The following is a 24,476-nucleotide window of genomic DNA, read 5'->3' on the forward strand; positions in this document are numbered from 1 at the left end:
AAATAAATAAATAACAAATATAAAAAGGCAACAAGTAGTAATCCCAGCTGCATGGCAGATGGAAGTAGGAGAATCACAGGCCCAGGCAGGCCCAAGCAAAAGTGTGAGACACTGGCTGAAAAATAACTAAAACAGAAAGGGCTGGGGGCCGAGCGAAAGAGGTTGAGTGCTTGCCAAGCGTTAAAGCCCCAGTAGCTAGGTAAAAATAGTAATAATAATAATAATACTTATATTCAGCCTTTGTATTAAGTACTTCTACCTTAAGTGGTGTAATCCATCTATAACAACTCTTTAGTGGGGGTGGGGAAGGTCTCATCATTTGATTTCATCTACATTTTTATTCACCAAGGTATTCATTGTCCCTAAAATAACACCTTCAGGTTTAGAGAGAAGTACTGAGTACTCTGTGTACATACCAATACCACGGCTTGAACTCAGGGTCTCGTACTCTCCTTTCACTCAAGGCTGATGCTTTACCTCTTGAGCCACACCTCCACTTCTGCTTTATCCGCTGGTTAATTGGAGATAAGACTTCCTCTCAGATTTATATTTTTCAAACTGGCTTCAGACAGCAGTCCTCAGACCTCAGCCTCCTGAGAGCTAGGATTACAGGTGTCACCTGCCAGTACCAAGCTTGCATAGCCTTTTTGCTTACAGAAGCCATTGATTCTCCATGGAAAGGTTTTCTTACAGTCTGCCTTTCTTTGAGTTGACACATACATTCCTTGTATAGTCTCACAAGTGAATAGCAAATCACTGTGGCCTAGAGCCTCCTGAGGCTACCACTTCCCCCTTGTGAACTGTTAGAAAGCAATTAATGGTTCAGGACTTGATTTCTAAGATCTAGGTTTGTAAAGCTGCCATCGATGGCTTTTCTTAAGGCTGTGGATAAGCATACAACTTGTTTAGAAAAGCAGGTTAGCAGCTGGTGGCCAGTGGCTCACGTGTATTATCCTAGCTACTCAGGAGGCTGAGATCTGAGGATCACAGTTCAATTAATCTCCAATTAATCACAGAAAAACCAGAAGTGGCACTGTGGTTCAAGTAGTAGACAGCTAGCCTTGAGCGAAAGGATCCCAAAGTCCAAGCCCCAGAACCAACCAAAACAAAACAACACAGGCTAGTGGTCCTTTCCACCCCTGCATCCAGGTGGCCCTGATGAGAGCTAGAGACCAGGTGCCTCAGGACACTGCAGAATAGTAGGTTCACGGGCCTTCAGATCTTGTGTATAACTAAGCCAGTGCCCACTTGTGTCTGTACCTAGCAAGAATGACCTTTTTTTTTTTTCTTTCTTGACTGATTTTAGGAACAGAGTGGGTGGATCCAGAAGACCCAACAGTCATTGCAGAGACAGAATTACTGGGGGCTGCAGCATCCATTGAGGCTGCTGCTAAGAAGTTAGAACAGCTGAAGCCAAGAGCAAAGCCAAAAGTGAGTGTTCATTGGCGATGGTTTGTCTCTCAACAGCCAGTCTTCCAGTGGGTGGCTGGGTAATGGTGTGAGCCACATTGCCCAGAGCCTGTCTCCTTCCCTGAGGTTAAACTGGAAAGCAGAAAACCCACTCTACCTGCCCAGCACCTTTTTACAGGGTATGGAAAAACCCTAGTGAGTGAGTGAGTGTTTTTAATTTTACTACCCAGGTCCAGAGGAAGAATCGGGGTATTCACAATCTTGATCTAGTTCCATCATATAAAGCAGGAAGATCATGAGTATATCTTAAAAAGAAATAGCCATTTAAAAGAGATTCTTCTAGATTGGGCTATAAGAGAACACTCTCTAAATAAAAGAATAATGAACTAGGTTCCAGGGACCAAGCCTTGCCTTGGTAAGAGGCGATATAGCTTACCACCCTCACCCCCATAACTGTCTTTAACAAGATAATGGAAGAATCAGAACTTCTGATTCAAGGAAGTCCTTAATGGTACCTATCACTCACCTCTCTTTTCCAAGCCCTCAAATTGTTAGAAAATGAAATTTGGCTCTTTCTCTTCTAAAAATGTTGGATCTTCAGTCTTAAGTATGCCTAAAATTGTGTGTGTGTGTGTGTATAAGACTGAAGGATTGAGTCTCAGGCCAAAAATATGCCAAGTCACTTAACAGCAGTATCTGAGCTGAGGTGTGTCCAACAAATCCAAGCATATCATGAATCTGTTAAGGCTGGGAACATTCTTAGGTCCTTCCTGTTTTCTGAACATCTCCTAATCGCTCTAGACTTGGTAAAGACATTCACAATTTTTTTCATCAAAAAATGTAATGTGTTGGGCTGGGATGTAGCTCAGTGGCAAAGCGCTTGCCTAGCAAGTGCAACGTCCTGGGTTCGATCCCCAGTACCAAAAAAGAAAAGACAAAAAAATACAGTTAAAAAAAAAATGTAATGTGCATCGAGTATACTGATTCATGCAATGACTTAATCTCAATAAAGAAATTAAAAAAAAAAAAAGAAATAACCCCTAAAAAAAAAAAAAAAAAAAGAATTAACCACTGACTAAGATTTAGAGGTTTGGTACTACATTTGTCTTTCCTTTTCCTTTCTGATTTATCACAAGTGTCCTCTTCAAACACATGGGAAGGGCTCTGTGTCTGCTAAAACCACAGTTATGTTGGTTTTCACTTCATTCTGCTGAAGAATTAGACACTTCACTGTGTCTAAGACCAACTGCCCCCTTTCCAGTCCTAGTATCTTACAGATTCCTCCCAGATTCATTCCTATCTGTCTCAGTTCTGGCTTCCTATCTGTTTAGTCATTTATTTAATTCATGATTCTTGATTTGAAAATCAGAATTACTGGAGTCCCTACCCCCTAAGATGGTTGTTAAAGTGATTAAGTTAGATTGAGTAAGAATACAGTGCCTAACCTACAAAAAGACTTAGTAGCCAGGTACCAGTGGCTCATGCCTGTAATTCTAGCTACTGAGGAGGCTAAGATCTGAGGACCATGTTCAAATTCAGCCAGGCAGAAAAGTCCATGAGATTCTTATTTCTAATTAACCACCAGAAATTCAGAAGTATCCCTGTGGCTCAAAGTGGTAGAGTGCTAGCCCTGAGCACAAAAGCTCAGGGACAGCATCAGGTCCTGAATGCAAGCCCCCACAACTAACAACAAAAAAAAAAGGGACTAAGTAAATGGCAACTACTTTACTATTGTGGCCAGCATCAGCACTAAAAATAAGTTTTATCTTTTAGGAAAATGCCTGAAATAAAAATTGTTCCTTTGGCTTCTACATCCATAGTGGCCATACTGATAAAATACAAGGAATGTGCCAGATCTTTTTTTTTTTTTAACTACTTTATGTGAATTAACTAATTCTTTCCAAAAGTCTGCAAGGAATCAGGCACCAAGAGATGAATTATACTGGGTACCAGTGGCACGTACCTATAATGCTAGCTACTCAGGAGGCTGAGTTCTGAGCGTCATGGTTCAAAGCTAGTTAGGGCAAGAAAGTTCATGAGACTCCTATCTCCATTTAACTACCAAAAAGCCAGAAATGGTGCTGTGACTCAAAGTGGTAGATCATTAGCCTTAGGCATAAAATCTCAGAGCTTGCACTCAGGCCCTGAGTTCAAGCCCCAGGACCAGCAACAGAAAGAAAGAGAGGGAGAAGGAGGGGGGAGGGAAGCAAGGAAGGAAGGAAAGAAAGAAGGAAGGAAGGAAGGAAGGAAGGAAGGAAGGAAGGAAGGAAGGAAGGAAGGAAGGAAAGAAAGAAGGAAAGAAGGAAAGAAGTGAAGAAGGAAGGAGAAAGAAAAGAAAGATGCCAAGGTTAAACAACGATGGTATACTAAGAGGAATGGTGTGGGATCTGGGTGGCAGTTTCAGCCCATACCCCTCTCCACTTATCACTCTAGACCCTCAGTGGCTGTTGTGGCTTGCCCTTTGAACAGCCAATTCCACCTCTGGGTACCTGACCCAAGATGGAAATCCAAGAAGAAAAGTTGTATGTATGAGAGAGGGCTGTTTCTTCCACCTTCATTTGTTGGAATGAGAGGTTGAGTCCTTGAAGAAAGACCGTTAATCTCTCACAGCTATTAGGAGGAATGGTTGCTAGGATTGTGTCACTTGAAAAAGATGCTCATGGTATGACGTAAGGGTGGGCACTAATGATACAGACTTGTGTGCCCATGATTACAACTAGGAAAAAATTATATGGGACCCAGGCACCAGTGGCTCATGACTGTAATTGTAGCTGCTCAGGAGGCTAAGATCTGAGGATTGTGGTTCAAGCCCATCTGGAGCAAGAAAGTCCATAAGACACTTATCTCCAGTTAACCACCAAAAAGCTGGGAATGGAGTTGTGGCTCAAGTGGTAAAGTGCTACCCTTGAGCACAAAAGCTCAGGGACATCATCAAGCGCCAAGACTAGGGATTAGGGGGAACTCCTAGCTATTCAGGAGGCTGAAATCTGAAAATTGTGGTGTGAAGCCAGCCCAGACAGGAAAGTCTTTGAGACTCTTATCTCCAATTAACTACCCAAAAAGCCAGAAGTGGAGCTATGGCTTGGTGGTAGAACGCTAGCCTTGAGCAAAAGAGCCCAGGCCCAGAGTTCAAGCTCCAGGACTGCGCGCGCGCGCGCACACACACACAGAAAGATGATATCATTGGGATAATGACAGGGTTTGTACTTTAAAATTTTAGAAAACAATGTGTTAAAAACAAACAAACAGTACTTTGTGCTGGGAAGTATAACTCCCAGAACATTTGCCTGCCATATACAAGGTCTGGAGTTCCACCGCTGGTAACACAAAATTAAATTAAAATAAAAACAATGGCACCATAAGGTTAGTTCCGACTACTGCAGTAGTCTAGTGGGAACTCCTGCACTAGGCTAGGACCATTGCCTTTTGTGTTTAAAGTAAGGGTTTTTACATAAGAGCTGAGGAATCCTTCCTTTTTTGAGTGGCTCCTACCTTCATATCAGGAAGAGTACTTGGTACTTCTAGCACACCTTAGAGTGGTCTGACATCTTTCTCTGTCTGATGACCAAGAGGCTTCTGCCACTATCCACCCAAGGCATCTTTTTTGTGTCTGCCTGGGAGGGCCATCCACTCTGTAAAAAAAATGTCTGCAGGAAATATAACACCCTCCTTGCCTTTATAAAGTAATTCTCCCCTAGTTTAAAAAAACTAATCTGACACCAAAACCAAACAGTATCTTGGAGTTAATTCTCTCCATCCCTTCCCATAAACTTAACAAAAATTCCTTAGGGTACCCTAAATAAACAGTTGCCATTACATTCCTAGCTCTGTAACTCTAACCCCTCTACACACACACACACACACACACACACACACACACACACACACACAGTGCCCACATGCATGTCCATGCATATGTCACCCTTTTACAACTGGGGAGCATTTGTCCTGCTCTGGGGAATCATTTTGATCAAGGGTGATGATTTTGTTTAACCTACTCAGCTAACTACATCCTCGGGTTACCTGTTTTAAAAGGAGAACGGGTCCATGGTTTATGAAGATGATTGTGATACGTTCCCACCCGTGGCCTGGAATCACTCAGACACAAAAGATGAACAAACGTTGAATCCCTTCCCTTGTTCACTTCAGAAGATGGCATAGGGCAAAATGAGAATGTCAAGGGCGTGGTGAAGTACTGACAGTATCGCCGATGGCATCGCTTCCACACCTGCAGATTACACCTGAGCTCCACAGTGAGGCTGGGAGTTGCTGCACTGGTGACTACCCCCACTGCAGCCATAACCTTCCGTACTGTGCCTATTCTCAAGCTCAGTCAAACCTGGATGCCTTTTCTGCAAGCCTCTGTGTGATATGTTTGATATATTAGGTTGTTATTTAATCCAACTATATATCAAACATATTCCTACAGTGTCTTGCCCTGTCTCCGGGGGTTCCTAAGGGATAAGGGAACAGGGAAGAATGTATGAAAAAAAAAATTCACAAGTAGATTCAGAATACAGAGTGCTTGTCTCATTGTGTCTAACTCCACTTCTCATAACACTTGAGACCTATATCCATATACTAGATTATTGATACTTGGTGTTTTATTTTGATCCTGGTCTTCAATTTATAAGTCAGTGATTTGGAGGCTGGGAATGTAGTTCAGTGGTAGACTGCTTGTCTAGCATTTGCAAGGCCCTGGGTTCAATCCCTAGCACATGTGCACACAAATGCACACACACACACACACACACACACACACACACACAAAGGACTAATTTTAATCATTGAGTTTTCAGTAAGGAATCCAGGCACATATATCATCTGTAACTTTTCTTTCACAGTAACAAAATGAGTAAGCCAAATTGGCCACAGCAGCTCTATGCAAGCCTCAGTTCAGACTAAGTATATCTAATAAAGATCGGGTAATGTGAACTCTACGCTGTCTGCTGGGTTTCCTGTTAAAAGTAAACTTGTCAGCAGAGGATGGTAAATACTGAGAATAAGCCAACAGTCAAAAAGCAAGTCCATAGGCTTAACAAGCTGTGGCAGGAAGTTTGGAATCACTCTTTCTGGAGCAGATCAGGTTTCTTTGGTTGATTATGACCTCGGTCCCATGGATGAGCCTGTGAGGCATGTGGAGGTTCATTCTGAGTGCTCTCACCAAAAGATTTTATGAGCATTACTTTCTGGAAACCTCATAGCTCAAGTATTGCCATAATGACTACTCCTGAGCAGACCCATAAGCTATATCCCTTGGCAGGGAGGAGGATAAGAAGGGTTTAATGAGGGCCATCAAGAAAGCAACTCTGGGCAGGTGCTGGTGGCTCATGCCTGTAACCCTAGCTACTCAGGAGGATGAAATCTGAGGATCACAGTTCAAAGCCAGCCCAGGCAGGAAATTCCATGAGACTCTTCTCTCCAGTTAACCCCCAGAAAACTGGAAATGACACTGTGGCTCAAGTGGTAGAGCACTAGCCTTGAACTGAAAAATACAGGGACAGCGCCCAGGCCCAGAGTTCAAGCCCCACAACAAACAGAGAGAAAGAAAGAGAGAAAGAGAAAAAGGAAGGAAGGAAGGAAACTCTAGTGTCTCCAAAGTGCTCACAAGTCGATGTAACATGACAGGTCTCAGGCAGCAAAAGCAAAGATAGGATGACACAGGGAAGATACAGACAGGGCTGGAGTCCTGCTTTCCAGAGTGAAGCAACACCAGTCCCTGCAGTCTTGTCCACTGAGGTCTGGCAGCAGGTGTGTGTCAGCAGGTGCCCTGCAGAATGGATTGCGAGAGCCTGCCACAAGTGGCCACCTTCGCATGGTGAAAAGTACCGTAGCCTCAGTCTTGAGAGTCTACTTACAGTTGTCAACTAAAATGATAAATGGCCTTGGAAAAGCAACAGTAGGTGATTGTAGTTTTGAAAGGGCCTTCCACTGAACCCCTTTGCTTAAAGTGGTGCGATTTCCACATTGCTTTTGGAAATTTTGCTCTTGGCAGTATTCCCTCGGTACTGATTAATATGGTGAAGGGAGCAGGACACCACGGCTCATACCTTTATTCTAGCTGCTCGGGAAGCTAAATACCTGGAGGGATAGCACTGAAGCCAGCCCATGCAGAAAAACCTGCAACACTCCATCTCCAGTTAACTGGGAAAATGCCAGACTGGAGGCATGGATCAAGCAAGGAGTAGAGTGCCAACTCTAAGTGAGCAAGAGTGTGAGGCCCTGTTACCAAAAAAACAATAAAAGCGTGGGAATAAGAAGAGACAACTTCAGCTGTCCTTTGCTGTAAAGAGGAGAAGTTTCCTCGGTGGCTAAACCATGGGCTGTGAGCTCACTTGTGTGTTATTCACTGGTCCCAGGTCCAATGATGTGTGGGAGTACAAAGAATGAGACCAGATGACTATCAGCAGTGTAGCCAGTCCTCAGACATGCAGGGACTTCCTGCAGAAGAGCCTTAGACTGTACCAAATTTATCACACTCAATCTTTGAAAGGATTTTTATTAGCCACGCTTCCTACGTAGACATTCAAGAACTAACAGGAAATAGGGTCATATGCGTTGCTCTTTGAGTGGTGGAGCTGATTTTGAGGAAAATGGGACAGGGTACTTTCTGGCTCTCAACAAGGCAATCCCTACACGGAAGCACTCTCTGGGAAGGAGGCGAGGAATCAGGGCTGTGGCCCTGTGGTCATCTCCTGAAGGTGCCTTTGGCTTCTCTTTTGTGAATGTAATTGACAAAAAAAAAAAAAGAGGGAGAAAAGAATAGAAGGAAATGCTCCCCTTTCTCCATTCTTGATGGCCCAGGGAGCCATCAAGGAGAATGGCACATCTGTAAAAAGGAAGCAGAAGGAGGTTGAGCTCCTCTGGGAAGGTATTGCTCCTGATTATTTCAGTCAGTGCCTTCGAAACAATTTACTATGAACCTGGGCACTAGTGGTTCACACACCTATAATGCTAACTACTCAGGAGGCTGAGATCTGAGGATCCCAGTTCAAAGCCAGCCTGGGCAGGAAAACCCCATGAGACTCTTAATTTCCCATTAACCAGCAAAAAGCCAGAAATGCAGCTGTTGGCCTAAAGTGATAGAGTGAAAAAGCTAAGGAACAGTACTCAGGTCCTGAGTTTAAGCCCTAGTACTGGCACACATACATACACACACACACACACACACGCAAATCACTATGGAACAGAAGCCTGTGTCACCTGAAGACCAGAGAAATTGCTGGGCTGGTATCACAAAAGGGTATGAAGCCCCCCAAAATCACCTATCAGACAATGCAGAGCAGAGGCCAGTGGCCAGGTGGTCCAAAACCTGGCCTGGGACTGAAGGGAGAAGCTGCAAACAGTTCCCCCCATTTTGTATCTTATTGGACACTTTAACCTTGATGTCATGCTTTTATTTTTTGTAATTAAATCATAACCAGAAGGGGCAAGTAGAATGCTCACTACTACCAAGAATATAATACAAAATATAAGTCGGCCAGAGAAAATGGCCTTTACAAAAGCAGTCTTTAAAGCTATCGAAACTATATGTACTAGTAGAAATAATAATGCAAATAATTGCTAACCATTCATGAGTATCTACTGTACATCACCCCAGGCTTTCTGTGTATGACTCAGTACTAAAACCAACCCTGTCCGAGAGTACCGTGGGAATGGAGAATGAATCACTGCCAAAGTTATGTTCTCAGAATTCCCAAAAGGCCAAAACACAAAATAAAAATGAAGATATGTGTTGCTTTTTCCTCTCCCTTTGCCCCCTCCTCCTCATCGCCCAGCGACATCCTACACCTTCACCTCCCTTCTCCAGATTCCACTCTGCTAGTTGGTAGGCCCTGGAGCTCATGGGAAACTAAGGGCAAGGTGCTTGGGCCTTTCACCAAACCCACTGGGCTTGGGGAAATGCACTGTCTCTTAGGCTATAAGATAAGTGGTCCCAGGAAACATCATGTGCTATGTTTTCAGCATGAGAGATGGGCAGGGTGGGTACTTTGTCCTAAGGATAACCCTGGCAGGAGAGAGAGAGAGCCCAGCAGACATGGAATATGGCACAACCTGGGACTAGACTACAGGCTGACCATCCATCCCTCGTGCCTGCCATCATCCCATCTTCTTTCCTAAGCCTTTCTTTCTAGGGGGCTGGGAGCAGAAACTCTGGTATTCCTAGTCAGAATACCAGAGCTCCTAAAGTTAAATCTCTGTGCTTTGTCATGAAAGCCCAGAAATAGCATGGCAAGAAAAATAGGAATCCATCAAAGAACATTCTAACAGTTGTAATGCCAGAAAAGTCTGTGGGTGTCAAAAATATTCCCAAATGACATATTTATTTTAAGCATGCATTCTACCAAAAGAGGAAGAAAAAAAAAAAAAAAAACCCAGGGCAGCGGAAGGTGTAGGATGAGCTCTTCAAATCAGTTGTGATGTAATGAAATAAAATTGGTCTTTTCAATTTATAAGTACTAAACTTTGATGATTAATTTTAAGAAAATTCCACTTTTATAAAGCTTCAAATTTGAGGAACTGGGAATCTGATGATGGGATTGTATGCTGCAGAGTGTGCCTAGGCTCGAGCCCATGGTTTAGCCAAAGTCACCCCAGATGAGAAATGAGTCCCGAAAATATGGAGCTTTATTTGTCCTGCTTTTGCAGAATGAATTTCCAGAAAAGTTCTTAACCACAGGTCATTGAATGTGTATATGTATCATAAATATATTAGAGAGATAGATGGATGGATGGGTAGATAGATAGATAGATAGATAGATTTAAGGATTTAACAGCTTAATATAACTTATTTGGAGCCTATACGTAGCAGTGCCTTTTATGTCAATGTCTTAGATGAGTCATTTTCATATTTCAGGAAGCATATTCTGTACTCTTCCATGAATTCAATGGAGTTGAATCCATTTCTGTCCTGAATAGTTTTTGAGCAAGAATTTTCTCAAATATAAGAAGACTAGGGGGCTGGGAAGGTGGCTCAGTGGTAGAGTGCTTGCTTGCATGCATGAGGCCCTGGGTTCGATTCCTCAGCACCATATAAGCAAAAAGAAAAAAGCCAGAAGTGGTGCTGTGGCTCAAGTGGTAGAGTGCTAGCCTTGAGCTGAAGAGCTGAGGGACAGCGCCCAGGCCCAGAGTTCAGGCCCCATGACCCGAACCAAAAAATAAATAAATAAATTAATTAATTAATTAAGAAGACTATCTCCATTCTGTCTTAGGACTTAGAAAATGCTGCTGTCTTCTCCACTAGATATACAGAATAACTTTGTTTTGATAACCTGAGTAGTAATAATAAAATGAGAAAGGCATGTCTCATGGTTCAAGATATGGCCATTAAAAATAGGGATCCAAGCCAAGCACCCCATGGTTCACACCTACAACCCTAGCTACTCAGGAGGCTGAGATCTAAGGATCTTCAAGTCTACAAGACTCCAGCTCTAAAATGACTAACAGAAAACCTGGCTGGAGGTATGACTCAGTGGTAGAATGCAAACCACATACAAGAAAGCCAAGCAAGTGTGAGGTTCTGAGTTCAAACCTCAGTGCTATCCTACCACCACCACCACCACCCGCCCCTGCCCCTGGCGGGAAGGACCAGGGATCTGGAAATCGTTGTCTATCCTGTCTAGTGTTCCATACAGCCCCATTACAGAGCTGATTTTGAACCTCTGGTATGAGGTCATCTGTCATGGGTGCCATAAAGAGTGGCCTGGCCTTGTGAAAACTCATTATTTTGAAACAGAGATTGGAAGGATCATAATTTGGGGTGAGCTTAAATGCAAAACAAACAAACAAACAAACCCCCTCTATCTCAAATGATAACTGGGCAGAGTTGTTCATATATGTCATCCTTGCTACATGAAGAAACCTAAGCATTAGACCCTATCTCAAAAACTAACCAATTCCAAAAGGGAGGTATAACTTAAGTGGTAGAGCTCCTGCCTAGCAAGCATAAGGCCCTGAGTTCAAACCCCAGTACTACTAAAAATAACAATAAGGGGCTGGGAAGGTGGCTCAGTGGTAGAGCGCTTGCCTTGCATACCTGAGGCCCTGGGTTCGATTTCTCAGCACCACATAAGAAAAGAAAAAAAAAGCCAGAAGTGGCACTGTAGCTCAAGTGGTAGAGCGCTAGCCTTGAGCTGAAGAGCTGAGGGACAGCGCCCAGGCCCAGAATTCAGGCCCCCATGACCGGACCCAAAATAATAATAATAATAATAATGATGATGATGGTGATGAGTGAATAAAACAAAACAATAAATTAAATGCAACATCTCTTTTAGTACACACACAAGGAAAATTTTGTTGTACCCTACTATCATCTCTTACAGTATCTGTAAGGTACCAGCACATCTTAAGCATTCTGTGAGCTATTACTTTGATTTGGCTTATTTCTTTCTTTTTTTTTTTTGTTAGTCATGGGTCTTGAACTCTGGGCCTGAGTGTTGTCCTTCGGCTCAAGGCTAGCACTCTACTACTTGAGCTACAGCGCCACTTCCGGTTTTCTGGTGGTTTATTGGAGATAAGAGTTTCATGGCCTTTCCTGCCCGGGCTGGCTTTGAACCTCGATCCTCAGATCTCAGCCTCCTGAGTAACTAGGATTACAGGCATTGGCCACTGGTGCCCAGCTGATTTGGCTTATTTCTTATTGACATTTATTGAGTTTCTGCTTCTTTAAAGATTCTGGTAAAGGGGCAGGAAATAGTTCATTCTAGAATTTCCTGATTGAAAATATAGAATCTCATTGCTACCAGCTTTTACCTTTTAGGGTGAGGGAAGGGAGTAGAAGATCGAGAAGCCTCCTGACAACTTAGGTTTTTCTACCCTAGGTGTAACTTAGTGATTTAAAAAAAAAAAAAAAAAAAAAAGCCATAGGCAAATGAAGAGACAGGTAACTGCACAGTAAGTAATTGGGCAGAAAGAACCCTTTGTGAATATGAATTGCACATAATATGGTTTTCTTTTGGTTGTAGCAAGCAGATGAGACCTTGGATTTTGAAGAACAGATCTTAGAAGCTGCTAAATCCATTGCTGCTGCCACAAGTGCCCTGGTCAAGTCAGCCTCAGCAGCCCAGAGGGAGCTGGTGGCCCAAGGCAAGGTGGGTAAACGTGGCTAGTTAGGAGAGAGAGCATCCATGGGGGAGAGACACCCAAGAAAAGAAGAGAAAGCTTCAGCTTAAAGAAGAGATTGCATGCTGGGTATTCTGCTTTCCTCCCTCCCAGATTGCCTGCCACCGAAAAACTCTGCTTACCCTTCGACAGCTAGATGCAAGGACTGGTTTCTGGCTTCACATCTGCTTCTTGTTAAGGAAAATAACCAGGGCCTGGAGGAGGCACTTCCAGTCTCACTGTACACTAGGCTATTTAGAGATGCAAAGTGTCCCAGCTTCCTGGGGAATAACATAGTAAGCACCCTAGACCAGGTGCTTTCAAATCCTGCTTTGCAACTGCAGATGGCTCCACTTGGCTTAAGACTGTTCAACTGAACCGGGCGCCGGTGGCTCACGCCTGTAATCCTAGCTACTCAGGAGGCTGAGATCTGAGAATCGCGGTTCAAAGCCAGCCCGGGCAGGAAAGACCGTGAGACTCCTATCTCCAATAAACCACTAGAAAACCGGAAGTGGTGCTGTGGCTCAAGTGGTAGAGCGCTCGCCTTGAGCTGAAGAGCTGAGGGACAGAGCCCAAGCCCAGAGTTCAAGCCCCATGACCAACAAAAAAAAAAAAAAAAAGACTGTTCAATTGAATGCTGGCCAACTCTGCAGCTAGCACTTTCCATAGCTGTTGTTCTAAAGGCCGGTCTACTTTATCGCCAGTCACCATGCTGTCTGCATTACAACAGACGTATCTTTGTTGTTGTTGTTTTAATAGTTCAGAAGACTAATGGTACATTAGATTAATTCAGGAGATAGAGCATTCTTTTGATGTAAAATACATCATGGGTCCTGCTTTTACCATACAGTGTGGGCCCATCCTGTCCAATCAAGGTCTCTCAAATGCAAAAACTTGTTAAATTGAGGGCTAGAGTCTCTCAGGTTGTAGGCTGGGAACTTTGGTCACTGTCACTGTCAGCTACTTGTGTATGGTGATGAAAGGCAAGATGGGTTGTGTCCTGTCATAGAATAAGAAGCATTTTGCCTGACCATAAATGTGCATCCTCTCCTAGAAAGCCACTGTGTCTTCGTCCAATCCACATACTTTGACCTTTCTCAACCATCATCTAGTTTTTCTCAGGATCCGTGTGGGTGTGTTTCCCCTCTTGTCAGTGGTGTTGCTGTCTTCTTGTCCTTCTCATTTCAGCCCTGTATGCTCAGCAGGGTGCTGATCTTACCACACAGACTTCAAATGCCTCATTGAATGGGACATCCAGCCTCAGGACTTCAGTTTACTTCAACGTGAACAGAGCTTGTCTGTGTGCTAGACATTATTCCTATACACTAGGGAATACTCCTGCTTGGGCTTGACCGATCTCCTATCCTCCAAGAAACTTTGATGTTCAAACATTTGAACAGTTGGTGAAGGAGGGCCCGTTGATCTCGGGTAGACTGTAGGATTCTATGCAGGACCTTAGGGTTTGATCTGACACTGAGCAGGTCCCTGTGATTGCTGACAGATTCCCCAACCTTGTTTTCAAATTGAGGTGCTCCTCAGTACCTTTTGAGCATCTCCGTGCATGAAAAGGTTATTTCCTGTTACACCCTTTAGATCTGGATAGAAAAATCTCTTATTACTGCCATGTTTTGTAAGTAAGATTAGATCCTTCTTCCTTCCAGCCTCCTCTCTCCTCACACCTAACAGAATAATCTGGAATTTCCTAAGACAAGAGCCCACCCTCAATTTTACAGGGAGAAATGCACTACCCTGTTGAAATGTCTGCCAGAAACTCAGAGCATGGCTTGAAGAATCGGGAATCAGGAGTAATTCGAGTTTCTATTGGCCCTTGAAAGAGGCCTTGGTGGCTTCCATGTTTCACATGGGGGAAAGGTCAGCAGAAGACATAAGTGTATAAAGGCATCACCAGGCCATGCTCATGCCTGTTGTCCTAGCTATTCAGGAGGTAAAGATTTAAGGATCATGGTTCCAAGCTAGCCCAGGCAGAAAAGTCTGTGAGATTCGCATCTCCAATAAACTGCTCAGAAAAAGCCAGAAGTGGCACTGTGGCTTAAGTGGTAGAGCATTAACCTTGAGCAAAAGAAGCTCATGGACAGTGTCAAGGCCCTGAGTTTAAGCCCCAGAACCCTCCTTCCCCCTATACCCCCCACACACACATACACACTAATATCACCAAACCATCATCCCTGAGCCATTTCCCAAAAATGGCTGGCAGGAGGCCAGGCCAATGGTACATGCCTATAATCCAGAATGTAGAAATAGGAGAATCACAGACCTAAGGCCAGCCTAGACAAAAAGCATGAGAGCCTATCAAAAAAGTATAAAAGCAGATAGGGCAAGTGGTAAAGTATTTGTCTAGCAAGCATGAGGCCTTTAGTTCAAACCCTAGTACTGAGCAGGTACAGGAGGCTTATACCTGTAATCCTATTTATTCAGAAGTCTGAAATTTTAGGATCACGATTTGAAGCCAACCTGGGCAGAAAAAAGTATATGAGATTCTAATTTCCAATTAACCACCACCAAAATAAATAAACAAACAAACAAACAGAATTGGCGCTGTGGCTCAAGTGGTAGAGCTCAGGGACAGCAGTCAGGACCTGACTTCAGGCCCCAGGACTAGCACACACACATACAAAAAAGAAAAAAAACACTGGTTCCTCTCTCCCTAAAAAGCTATAACAATAAATAAACAACACAACAGCAGCTAAATGGGGGCTGTTCTGAGCAGCAACCTTTGCCCCTGTGACTGGTATGGAAACAGGGGCATTGTGGGTAGCATCTCGGAGAGGGTATTTGATTCTCAGGATGGTGAGATGGATAGAAACCACCAGACAGCCCTGTGTGTCGTGTGTCTAGCTGTAGGGCGAGGAAGGGTCCCAAGAGGTGCTGTGCTGCCACCATACTTGCCAGCTCTCATTGCAGATCTCTCCTTCCTTCTCCAGGTGGGCTCCATCCCTGCCAATGCTGCAGATGACGGCCAGTGGTCCCAGGGGCTGATTTCTGCTGTGAGTCACCTTCTGCTTCCTCCCCATTTGTTTTGAGGATGCCCCAAGGGAAGTTAGGACCTTGGGTTACCTCTCTCTGTCTATCCTCAGGCCCGGATGGTGGCAGCTGCAACCAGCAGCCTCTGTGAGGCCGCCAATGCCTCCGTGCAGGGGCACGCCAGTGAAGAGAAACTCATCTCATCCGCCAAGCAGGTGGCCGCGTCCACGGCTCAGCTACTGGTGGCCTGCAAGGTGAAAGCCGACCAGGATTCAGAGGCCATGAGGCGGCTACAGGTAATGGTCACTGATGCTGGTGGGAAAGTACTCCTGTTGGAGCGGGTAAGTGTCACGAAAGGGGATAAGTCTCACTTCTTTGGCATGACCTACCAGGCCTTCCATCAGCCAACTCCGTCACACCTTCCAGCCTCATCTTCTGCCTCGTGAGTCCATGCATTCCACATCTGCTGCCTGCCGTGGTCACCTCCCCAACCTGGGCCTTCCCGGCTCATGCCTTGGGGACACTGTTTACCTAGAGTGGCCTGGCCTCCTGCCAGCCCAGGCTGACAAACTCCTACTTGTCCTTTGTGATTTTGTCTCAAAGGCTCCCCTTCTGGGAAGCCCTCTCTGATGATTCAGGCATTCAGTTCCTTCTCTGTTTCTGCCAAAGTCCCTGGCCTGGCCACTCTGATGGTTCTTGTCACATGGCATTCCTGCTTTTATTTTTATTTGTGTCTAGTACCACATCGTCCTTGTGGCATCCGTCACCTCTAACATGGTGTCCGATTCAGGGGAACCCCTAGATCACCATTTGCTCCAGCAGAGGAGTTATGAAAGAGTGTTTCAGGATGCCCAGAGAACATGTTTTATGAAAGTGACTATCAAATCCTTATGTATATACATACATATGCAAATATGTATGTATATATACCCACATACATGTTTTTTCTAGTTGCTTCAATTATAAAAATATATTTCAAACACAATGAAGGAAACATTCGAAAAATTTTACACAGGTTCAACATCTTCACACATCAAATGGCCCATTGTTTTCTCTTCCTGTTGTTATTGACATACAAGATGATTCTGTCTGGTTGTGATCATAGCAAGATACATCTTGCCCCCGTTTCACTTCACATGTTAGCATGCACATTTTTCCCCCCTCCGAGACAAGGCTCCATTCTTCATGACTCTCATTTGTAACGGTTGCATGGAATTACATCAGCTGAAAAAATGCCAGAATTTCCCTATACTTTGCACATTTTGTTTGTTCTCCAATATTTCTAAAATTTCACTATAGTTAAGTGTTATAGTGTAGATTAGCTATATTTCTAAACTCTATGCAATATGTAAGTCATGAATAAAATCATAAAGCACAGAAATAGGTGAACAGTTCTACCAGAATTCAGAACTCCTTTTACTTTGGAAGGCCCAGAGTGCATGGTCCTCCTGAGCCTCTCTAACCCTCCTTCCTTACCTTCATTTGACTTCTAATATAAATAGGTGAATGTGTGAATTATACATTCCTAGCCCCTTCAGACCCTCAAGATACCTTCCATGCATGATGCCAACTCTGGGCAGTGACTGTACCAGGTGCTGGGGTGCAAAAATTGGAGTTACTGCTTTTGCTCCCAAGTCATCACCGGCTTGGAAGGAGACAGTGTGGTTGGTCAGAGTTGCTAAGAAGCTGGCACAGACCACTCCAGGAGCCCTAAGGAAGGCATACAGGTAGAGCCATGGCAGACCAGAAAAAGTGTTATCTGAGCCAAGTCCTCAAGTATGTACTAACTAAAATGAAGTCAGGGGTCCATGGAGGTGGACCCTGAGCAGACTTCTGCACACACACACACACACACACACACACACACACACACACACACACACACACACACACACACACACACACACACACACACACACACACACACACACACACACACACACACACACACACACACACACACACACACACACACCCCACCTTGCTGTAGTCATTTATTATATGATTGCAGTTTCCCTCAAAAGCATGTACTCCTTGGGGGCCAGGAACTATGTCTCACTCATCTATGGATGACTGTGGTTAGGCAGGTGTTCGTGTTGGTAGAGTTGATAGACAGATAGATAGTCAGATGGATACTCACTGGCTGGCACCTCTGTGCTGTAACAGGAGGATAAATGAACTGCTAGACTCATGAACTGCACCTTCATTTCTGTTCTTGCCAGACCTAAAGGTGGTGGCTAATGATAGGCTGTGTGTTGCTCCCTCTCCAGGCGGCAGGTAACGCTGTGAAGAGAGCCTCAGACAATCTTGTCCGTGCAGCCCAGAAGGCAGCATTTGGCAAAGCTGATGATGATGATGTCGTAGTGAAAACAAAATTCGTGGGAGGCATTGCTCAGGTTAGTAACTAAACCCAGAACAGTGTTCACTCCCAAGGTGAGTGCTAACTTAGAACAGGCGCTCAAGGAAACAGCTACTTAAACATGATGGCCATGTATTTCTCCAAGATGATATAGTTTCTTTGTGTCTAAGACCTACCCCTCCCCACCCTACCAACTCCATAGTTCTTATTCTCCCTAGCTCTGAGATGATGCCCTTGGCTACTTGGTTGGCTCATTGACTACCCCCACTTTTCATCTGCCAGAAAGAGGAAAAGCAAAAGGAAGGGGAGGGCATGACCCTGAAGTTACATACATCTCTTACTGTCTCATAGTATTGGTTAACACTTAGTCACATGGCTAACCTAGCTGCATAGGAGGCTGGGAAATGTAGTCTTTTCCTGAGTAACCAAATAGCTAAAACTCAGGGAACAGAAATTGGAGGTCAGCAATGTTATCCCCTAAATAAAATGATAGATTTGGGGCTGTTTCCCTCTCTGGCCATTTGGCCCCACAGAAAGAATGAATGGATGTTTACTGTTCCAGAAGCTTTTTAGGACTACGCTCATCACACTTCTGCAGGGTTGCATTGTCAAGCATGAGAGGGAGGAGGCAACTCCAGGAAACCAGGCTTACTGTTTTTTGATGTGTGTTAATAATGATCAGTTATTTGGGGCTGGTTTTCTTATCAGCACCAGGAACTCTGCAGTGACTCCTTCCCCATGCCCTCACTATCTCCTCTGAACCACTGGGCAATGTGGGGTGCATGATTACCTAACTATACCTTCCTTGGTGCCCTTGTCCCATTAGAAGTTCCACAGAGAAGAGCCTATAAATAAAACTGGGGAACACAGCACTAAACACCCACACAAAACTTGTTAGCTCTGCGAAGGTTGTGAAAAGGCCCAAAGAAAAGGAACTTTCTTGGCTTTCTTGAACATAAGCTAACTGTTGCCACATAATTACCTACTGGCTAATATTCCTCAGATCATACCTTAGGAACATGAAATGAATAGAGTCTTCTGCATCTAGATACAGGTTCTTTACCCTTAGATCAATCAACTGTTGATTGATACTCAGGAAACAAACTACATCTGTACTGAAGGTGTATAGACTTTTTCTTGTCACTCTTCCCTAAATACCATGTAGCAACTCTGTACAAAGCCTTTCTATGGGGGGCATGACTGGAATCTAAACTCAGGGCCTTAGGCTCTCACTCAGCTTTCTTCCTCAGGACTGGTGCTCTACCACTTGATCCACACCTCCAGTCTGGCATTTTTGTGGTTAATTGAAAATCAGAGCCACACAGAACTTTTCTACTCAGGCTGCTTTGCACCTCTTGGTCCAGTCTCCTGAGTAGGCTAGCCAGTACCTGAGTAGGCTAGCCATCAGTACCTGATGATACTCAGTAACTAGAGACAAACTAAAGTGTACAAGAAGTTGTACATAATGGTATATGAAAATACTATGCACATTACAAAAGGGATCTGAGCATCCATGAATTTTACTGTCTGTGAGGAGCCCAGGAACTTGAGTGCTAAGAGCCAACTATATTTGAAGGCCACCTAATGGTTGTGGGTACCTGCTTTAGCATCGACATCCCTGGCCCTAGTCTTCCTCTCCCAGCTGAGTGACTCCAATGAGCCAGACCCACACCTCTCAGCTTCAGGCTCCTTGTTGGACAAGTAGGACTTTGTGACTAGGACAAACTTCACAGGCTGCTATGAAGGTGGACTGGATAATCCATGTGAAGTGCTAACACCTCAGCCAGGTACCTAGGCAGGAAGTCACTTTCCAGAAGTAGTTTTCTTAGAGCAGTTGAACCACTGATCTCCAAGTGCTGTGAACACAGCTCCTCAGTGCATAAGTGTTCGCTTGTGCCAGGGGCCATGGGAGAGAGAGCCGTTTCCTAAGAAGCATTTCGATCCATCCTGCTTCTTGCTTGCTTTCCTTCTAGATCATCGCAGCCCAGGAGGAAATGTTAAAGAAAGAACGAGAACTGGAAGAAGCGAGGAAAAAGCTGGCCCAGATCCGCCAGCAGCAGTATAAATTCCTACCCACTGAGCTGAGGGAGGATGAAGGCTAAGACCAGGCCAGGATGGCCAGCCCAGGAATCGCCCCCACAAGAACTGGACAGATGGTATTCCTGAGAGCTGGGCGCACTTAACTTAGGAGCAGCTGCCTGCCTCTCTCTGGGGGGAGGATCCCAGAGTCTGGAGTCTCCTTCTTACTCCTCTGTCCTGTCGGCATACGCTGCGTAATCATGACGTCACACGGTACAGTGTCCCACCCAGAGCTCCTCTGCCACCTCCCCTCAAACCTCGCTATATCTCAAGAGAGAGGGGTACACGTTTTTTGTGGACTGTTACCCAAAACAAGAAGTCAGTATTATGTCGTTCTCAGAAACCTTTTGCTTTTGTTCATCCTCCTCTAAGACAGCTCTGGGGCCTCTGTGAAACAATCTTTGGGGTTAAAAAAAAAAAAAGTGGCCCTGGGGACCACTGATATACCACGGACACCCACAGACATCCTTCTCCCTTCCCAGAGAAGATGGAAGTTGGAGTTGGACATGGTGACTAAAAGCCAGAAAACACAAACCTAGGTGAACTCTGGAAGGGGCCCTGAGGTCACCCCTTCCATGTCTCGAGCACTAGCTCACCCAAGGGGTAAAGAATCTCACCCATTTGCACGCCTTCTTGCTTCCTTGTGTAAGCTCCTTGTACAATCATTACCCATCTTGTAATGTGTGGCCCAGAAAATCAAGCAGTTCTTTTTATTTGTTCCTCCATCCTCCAAAGGGCAGATTTGCGGGAAGCTTCCAGGGCCCGACGGGCAAGGGCTGGAATAAAACACATGGGCTCCTTACCCAAGGCTGTTTCAGTTCCTACAGATGCATGCATACAAACAATGCCCCCCTCCCCATGACAATCATGCTGCACCCCTATTTAAAGGAATTGGCGGGGGGAAGGGGGCTTCAACCGAAATAGGATGACCCCATCTTCAAGTTCCACATCAGTCTCTCTGCTCTTAGAAGGCTCCAATTGCAGGATGGAAAGGAGCCTGTTTAGAAAGAAGACATTGTTATTTTTCCGTATCTTAATATTCCTAAAGTCAAGATGCATCCTAAAATCCACGTGGACCTTTCGTGATGGTAGTGTTGCTGATGGTCACAAAACTGAAGATGTGTAGGGTTTCAGATATCACATCCAGTCTTCCCTATTTCTTCTCTTTCCTTTTCCTTTTCCAAGACCTCTCTCTCCTAGGAAGAGCTTGAATTTCCTTTCATCTGAGCCACCTAAGATGACACATGAATGGCTGTGGGAGAAAGGCTCATGCTAGGCAGAAAGAGCTTGAAGGATTTGAGGAGGGAAGAGGAGAGTGAATGGGTGCTTGGTTTGGTTTACAGGACTGTTTAAGACATATATCTATCTGTTTCCTCCCCTGGGATGGGGTACCCTGTCTTATGTTGAATCTACCTTTCTACATTTCAAAATTCCACCACTCTGGCCCTTTAATGATGTAAGTAAGCTGTCCACCCTGACTCGGGATCCTGCATTAGCACATCCCAGCTTGGGTTCTGCTATGGTTTTAAAATATAGTTCAACTCCTGACAGATCCCCATATTGATGTGGTACAATAAAGTACTACACATATTAGAACCTTTTTTTTTTTTTTTGGCCAGGTAGAAAAATGAGTGTCATAATAGAGATCGAATGTGAATGGAAAGCGGGTAGAGAGAGAAGTGGGGAGCTGAGGGAAGGTTCTCCAGTTCTGACAGAGGAAGGGTGCTAGTGTCTGCTTCTCTTACGGAGAAGTACGATCTTGCCTACCCTTGAAGGTAGGTAAAAACCACTCTTTATGCCTATTCTTGATGGGCATGAGGAATGGCATGTGGCGCTTTCCCAGATGACTAATAAGAGTCAGACCCAAGAGTTCAGAGTCAAAATGTGTTAATGACGTCAAATAGCAAGGCTCTGGGGAGAGGGCCCCAGGCCCAGCTCTCCCTCTTTCCTCTAGGCTAGGCCCAGCACCCTTCCTATCCTTTGTCACCTACTGACATCCTAGGAGCAAGACAAGAACAGGCAGAGAATTCTCTGCCCCTGTCTCAGGATTGTTTCAAACCTTGACTGCATTTGAAACCAGAAAAACTTCTGGAGACAAACCAAATGGAATGCCCTGCCCTTTATGTTAAAGAACAGTTTATTTTTATAGGACCTGTATAATTGCCCTCCTGTCTGGAGCTGGCTACTGCTAGAAGCATTTGAGAAGTTGGTTCCCAGGCATCACCTGGTGGTGTTGGTCCTGGTGTTTCTCTGGCCCTTTCTTGCCTACCTGTGAATAGATAACGTGTGAATGACCTCAAGGCTGGCTGCATCTTATCTGGTTTCAGATAAAGCTTGTAAGTGGTGTTTGGGGCATTATTTAATAAGTGTTACTGAAAGTGCCCTGGATGTGTATGGGTGGAGCATCTGGTTCTGCAAAAGGAAAGAAATGCATGAGTGAGGTATATTTGGAGTATCAACTTTCAGAGCATCTAACAGGAAGGTGGTTTTCGCGGTAAAAGGGTCCCTAGCCTGGAGTATAGCAACACAGCCTCCTGTGGAAGGAGCAGGTGTATGGATGGGTGTCAGCCTCAGGATGGGGGGCACTAGGCTGGCTTTTGTATCTAGAAATGGCTATTTCTGAAGGTTAAAAAACAATGATCTGGAACTTTGAAAGCGCTTAATGATTTAGAAGTTTGGATTTCAGCTGGTTCTGCCTTTTGGAAGTCACTAAACTGACATGCTAAAGTTGGTGCTCGGTCAGCCAGCTCTCATTTAGCTCTCCCAGTGTCCAGTCCCAAGTGGCCCTGGAAGTTGGCTTAGCCCAAGCAAGTGCTTATGCCCTGGCTGGTTCTATGTCATCATGGGAACAGAGGCAGCTGTCCAGCCTGGAGTCGTCATAGGCCTTTAAGGCTCAGCCAGCCCTGTAGGCACAGGCTTTGATCCCAGAAATCCCTCTGTGTTTCTCATAGCCCTAACCCTATTTGCTTTCTGGGTATTTGGTCAACCAATGACTGTACAGACAACAAAAGAAGATCCCTAATCTATATTTAAAAGAAAAAACAAATGATAACTAAAATGTACCACACCTTAAGAGTACACCCTACCTCCCAAGTTACCCCCAAAGTGAAAAACTTCAGGAAGGAACCAAGGTTAAAAAAAAAAAATACTCTCTGCTTCCAAGAAATGGAAAGGCCTCTCCCTGAGAAGCCTAAGTTTCCTTCATGGTGAATAGCCTCCCAAAGCTCTCCCAGTTCTGAGATTCTGGCTCCAGCATGGCCAGATCCCCAGCATCGACTGATACATGGAAGAATCAAACTCTCTGCTAGCCAAGGAGATGTCTGTTTCTGAGAGCCTTCATAGAACCCCAGGAATCTGGAGAAAATATTCACTGCACGCTGAGTGATCCCCAGAGTTTCAGAACCTGAAGGTCCTGATGACCATGGAGGTGGCTCACGGTCCACATCTGCTCAGAGCCCTGTACGTGCTGGCCTTCCTAAGGGAAGTACCGGACACCACCCCTCCATCTCTCTGAGTTTGTGTGTTACAAGTTATAGCCATGGGAAATGAGCATGTGACGGAGTGTCAGTTGATTGAGGTGAAGAAGAGCTGTTTGGCTCCGCCTCCTGTCCTCCAGGAGGCTGAAGCTTCGCTGTGTGAGTCCCTCTGACTGTGTCCCCTCCTCTTACAAAACTCGCAACACCACCAAGAAAACAGGAAAGTTGAAACTTCTGCCCTTGTCATGATGTCTGATCACATAAATTAATTTATCTAACCACATAAATTATTTTTTTTATTCATCGGAAATAAACTTTTAAAGGAACAAAATCTGTGTGAAGGTGTCATGACGATGAAAGGAGGGAGGAATGCGCCTTGATCATGTGACAGTAATTCCACAGTGACCAGGGATGTTAAGAGAAAGCAGAGAGCTGTGGCTCACACCTGAAATCCTACCTACTCAGGAGACTGAGATCTGAGAATTGTGGATTCAAAGCCAGCCTGGGCAGGAACGTCTAGGAGACTCTTACCTATAATAAACGACTCAAAAACAAAAAGCCAGGAAGTGGATCTGTGGCTCAAGTGGGAGAGTGCTATCCTTGAGCATAAAAGGCTCAGGGACAGCACCCAGGCTCTGAGTTCAAACCCTAGGACCAGATGAGGGGATGAGGAAAGGACAGACAGTGTATGTGAGAGAGGGGCTGGGAAGGTGGCTCAGTGGTAGAGCGCTTGCCTTGCATGCCTGAGGCCCTGGGTTCGATTCCTCAGCACCACATAAGCAAAAAGAAAAAAGCTGGAAGTGGCGCTGTGGCTCAAGTGGTAGAGCACTAGCCTTGAGCTGAAGAGCTGAGGGACAGCGCCCAGGCCCAGAGTTCAGGCCCCACGACCGGACCAAAAAAAAAAAAAAGAGAGAGAGAGGGCAGACAGACAGGAGGCAAAAACCATGAGTGTCACTGAATTCCACTCAGCTTTTGACAAGGAAGAAAATGCAAAGAAGCACTAGATTGAGTGGGAAGATGTGATTATTTCTGAAGCAAGCAGGCTGCCTGGATGGGATTTTCTTTTTTCT

The 24,476-nt window shown here is 44.8% G+C and overlaps 1 protein-coding gene across 1 annotated transcript in view; it reads left to right on the forward strand.

Moving 5' to 3' along the window:
- Tln2 (talin 2) overlaps positions 1-20,732 on the forward strand; it is a 340,653-nt gene extending 319,921 nt beyond the window's left edge. The window contains exons 54-59 of the mRNA XM_042687576.1: positions 1,307-1,431; positions 12,375-12,500; positions 15,453-15,515; positions 15,606-15,788; positions 17,763-17,888; positions 19,825-20,732. Coding sequence (XP_042543510.1) covers positions 1,307-1,431; positions 12,375-12,500; positions 15,453-15,515; positions 15,606-15,788; positions 17,763-17,888; positions 19,825-19,953 — 752 coding nt within the window. The 3' untranslated portion in view covers positions 19,954-20,732. The remainder of the gene's footprint in view (positions 1-1,306; positions 1,432-12,374; positions 12,501-15,452; positions 15,516-15,605; positions 15,789-17,762; positions 17,889-19,824) is intronic.
- The last annotated feature ends 3,744 nt before the right edge of the window (positions 20,733-24,476 follow it).

This window comes from Dipodomys spectabilis, unplaced genomic scaffold, assembly GCF_019054845.1.
Source record: "Dipodomys spectabilis isolate Male_0828 unplaced genomic scaffold, ASM1905484v1 ptg000108l, whole genome shotgun sequence".
NCBI lineage: Eukaryota > Metazoa > Chordata > Mammalia > Rodentia > Heteromyidae > Dipodomys > Dipodomys spectabilis.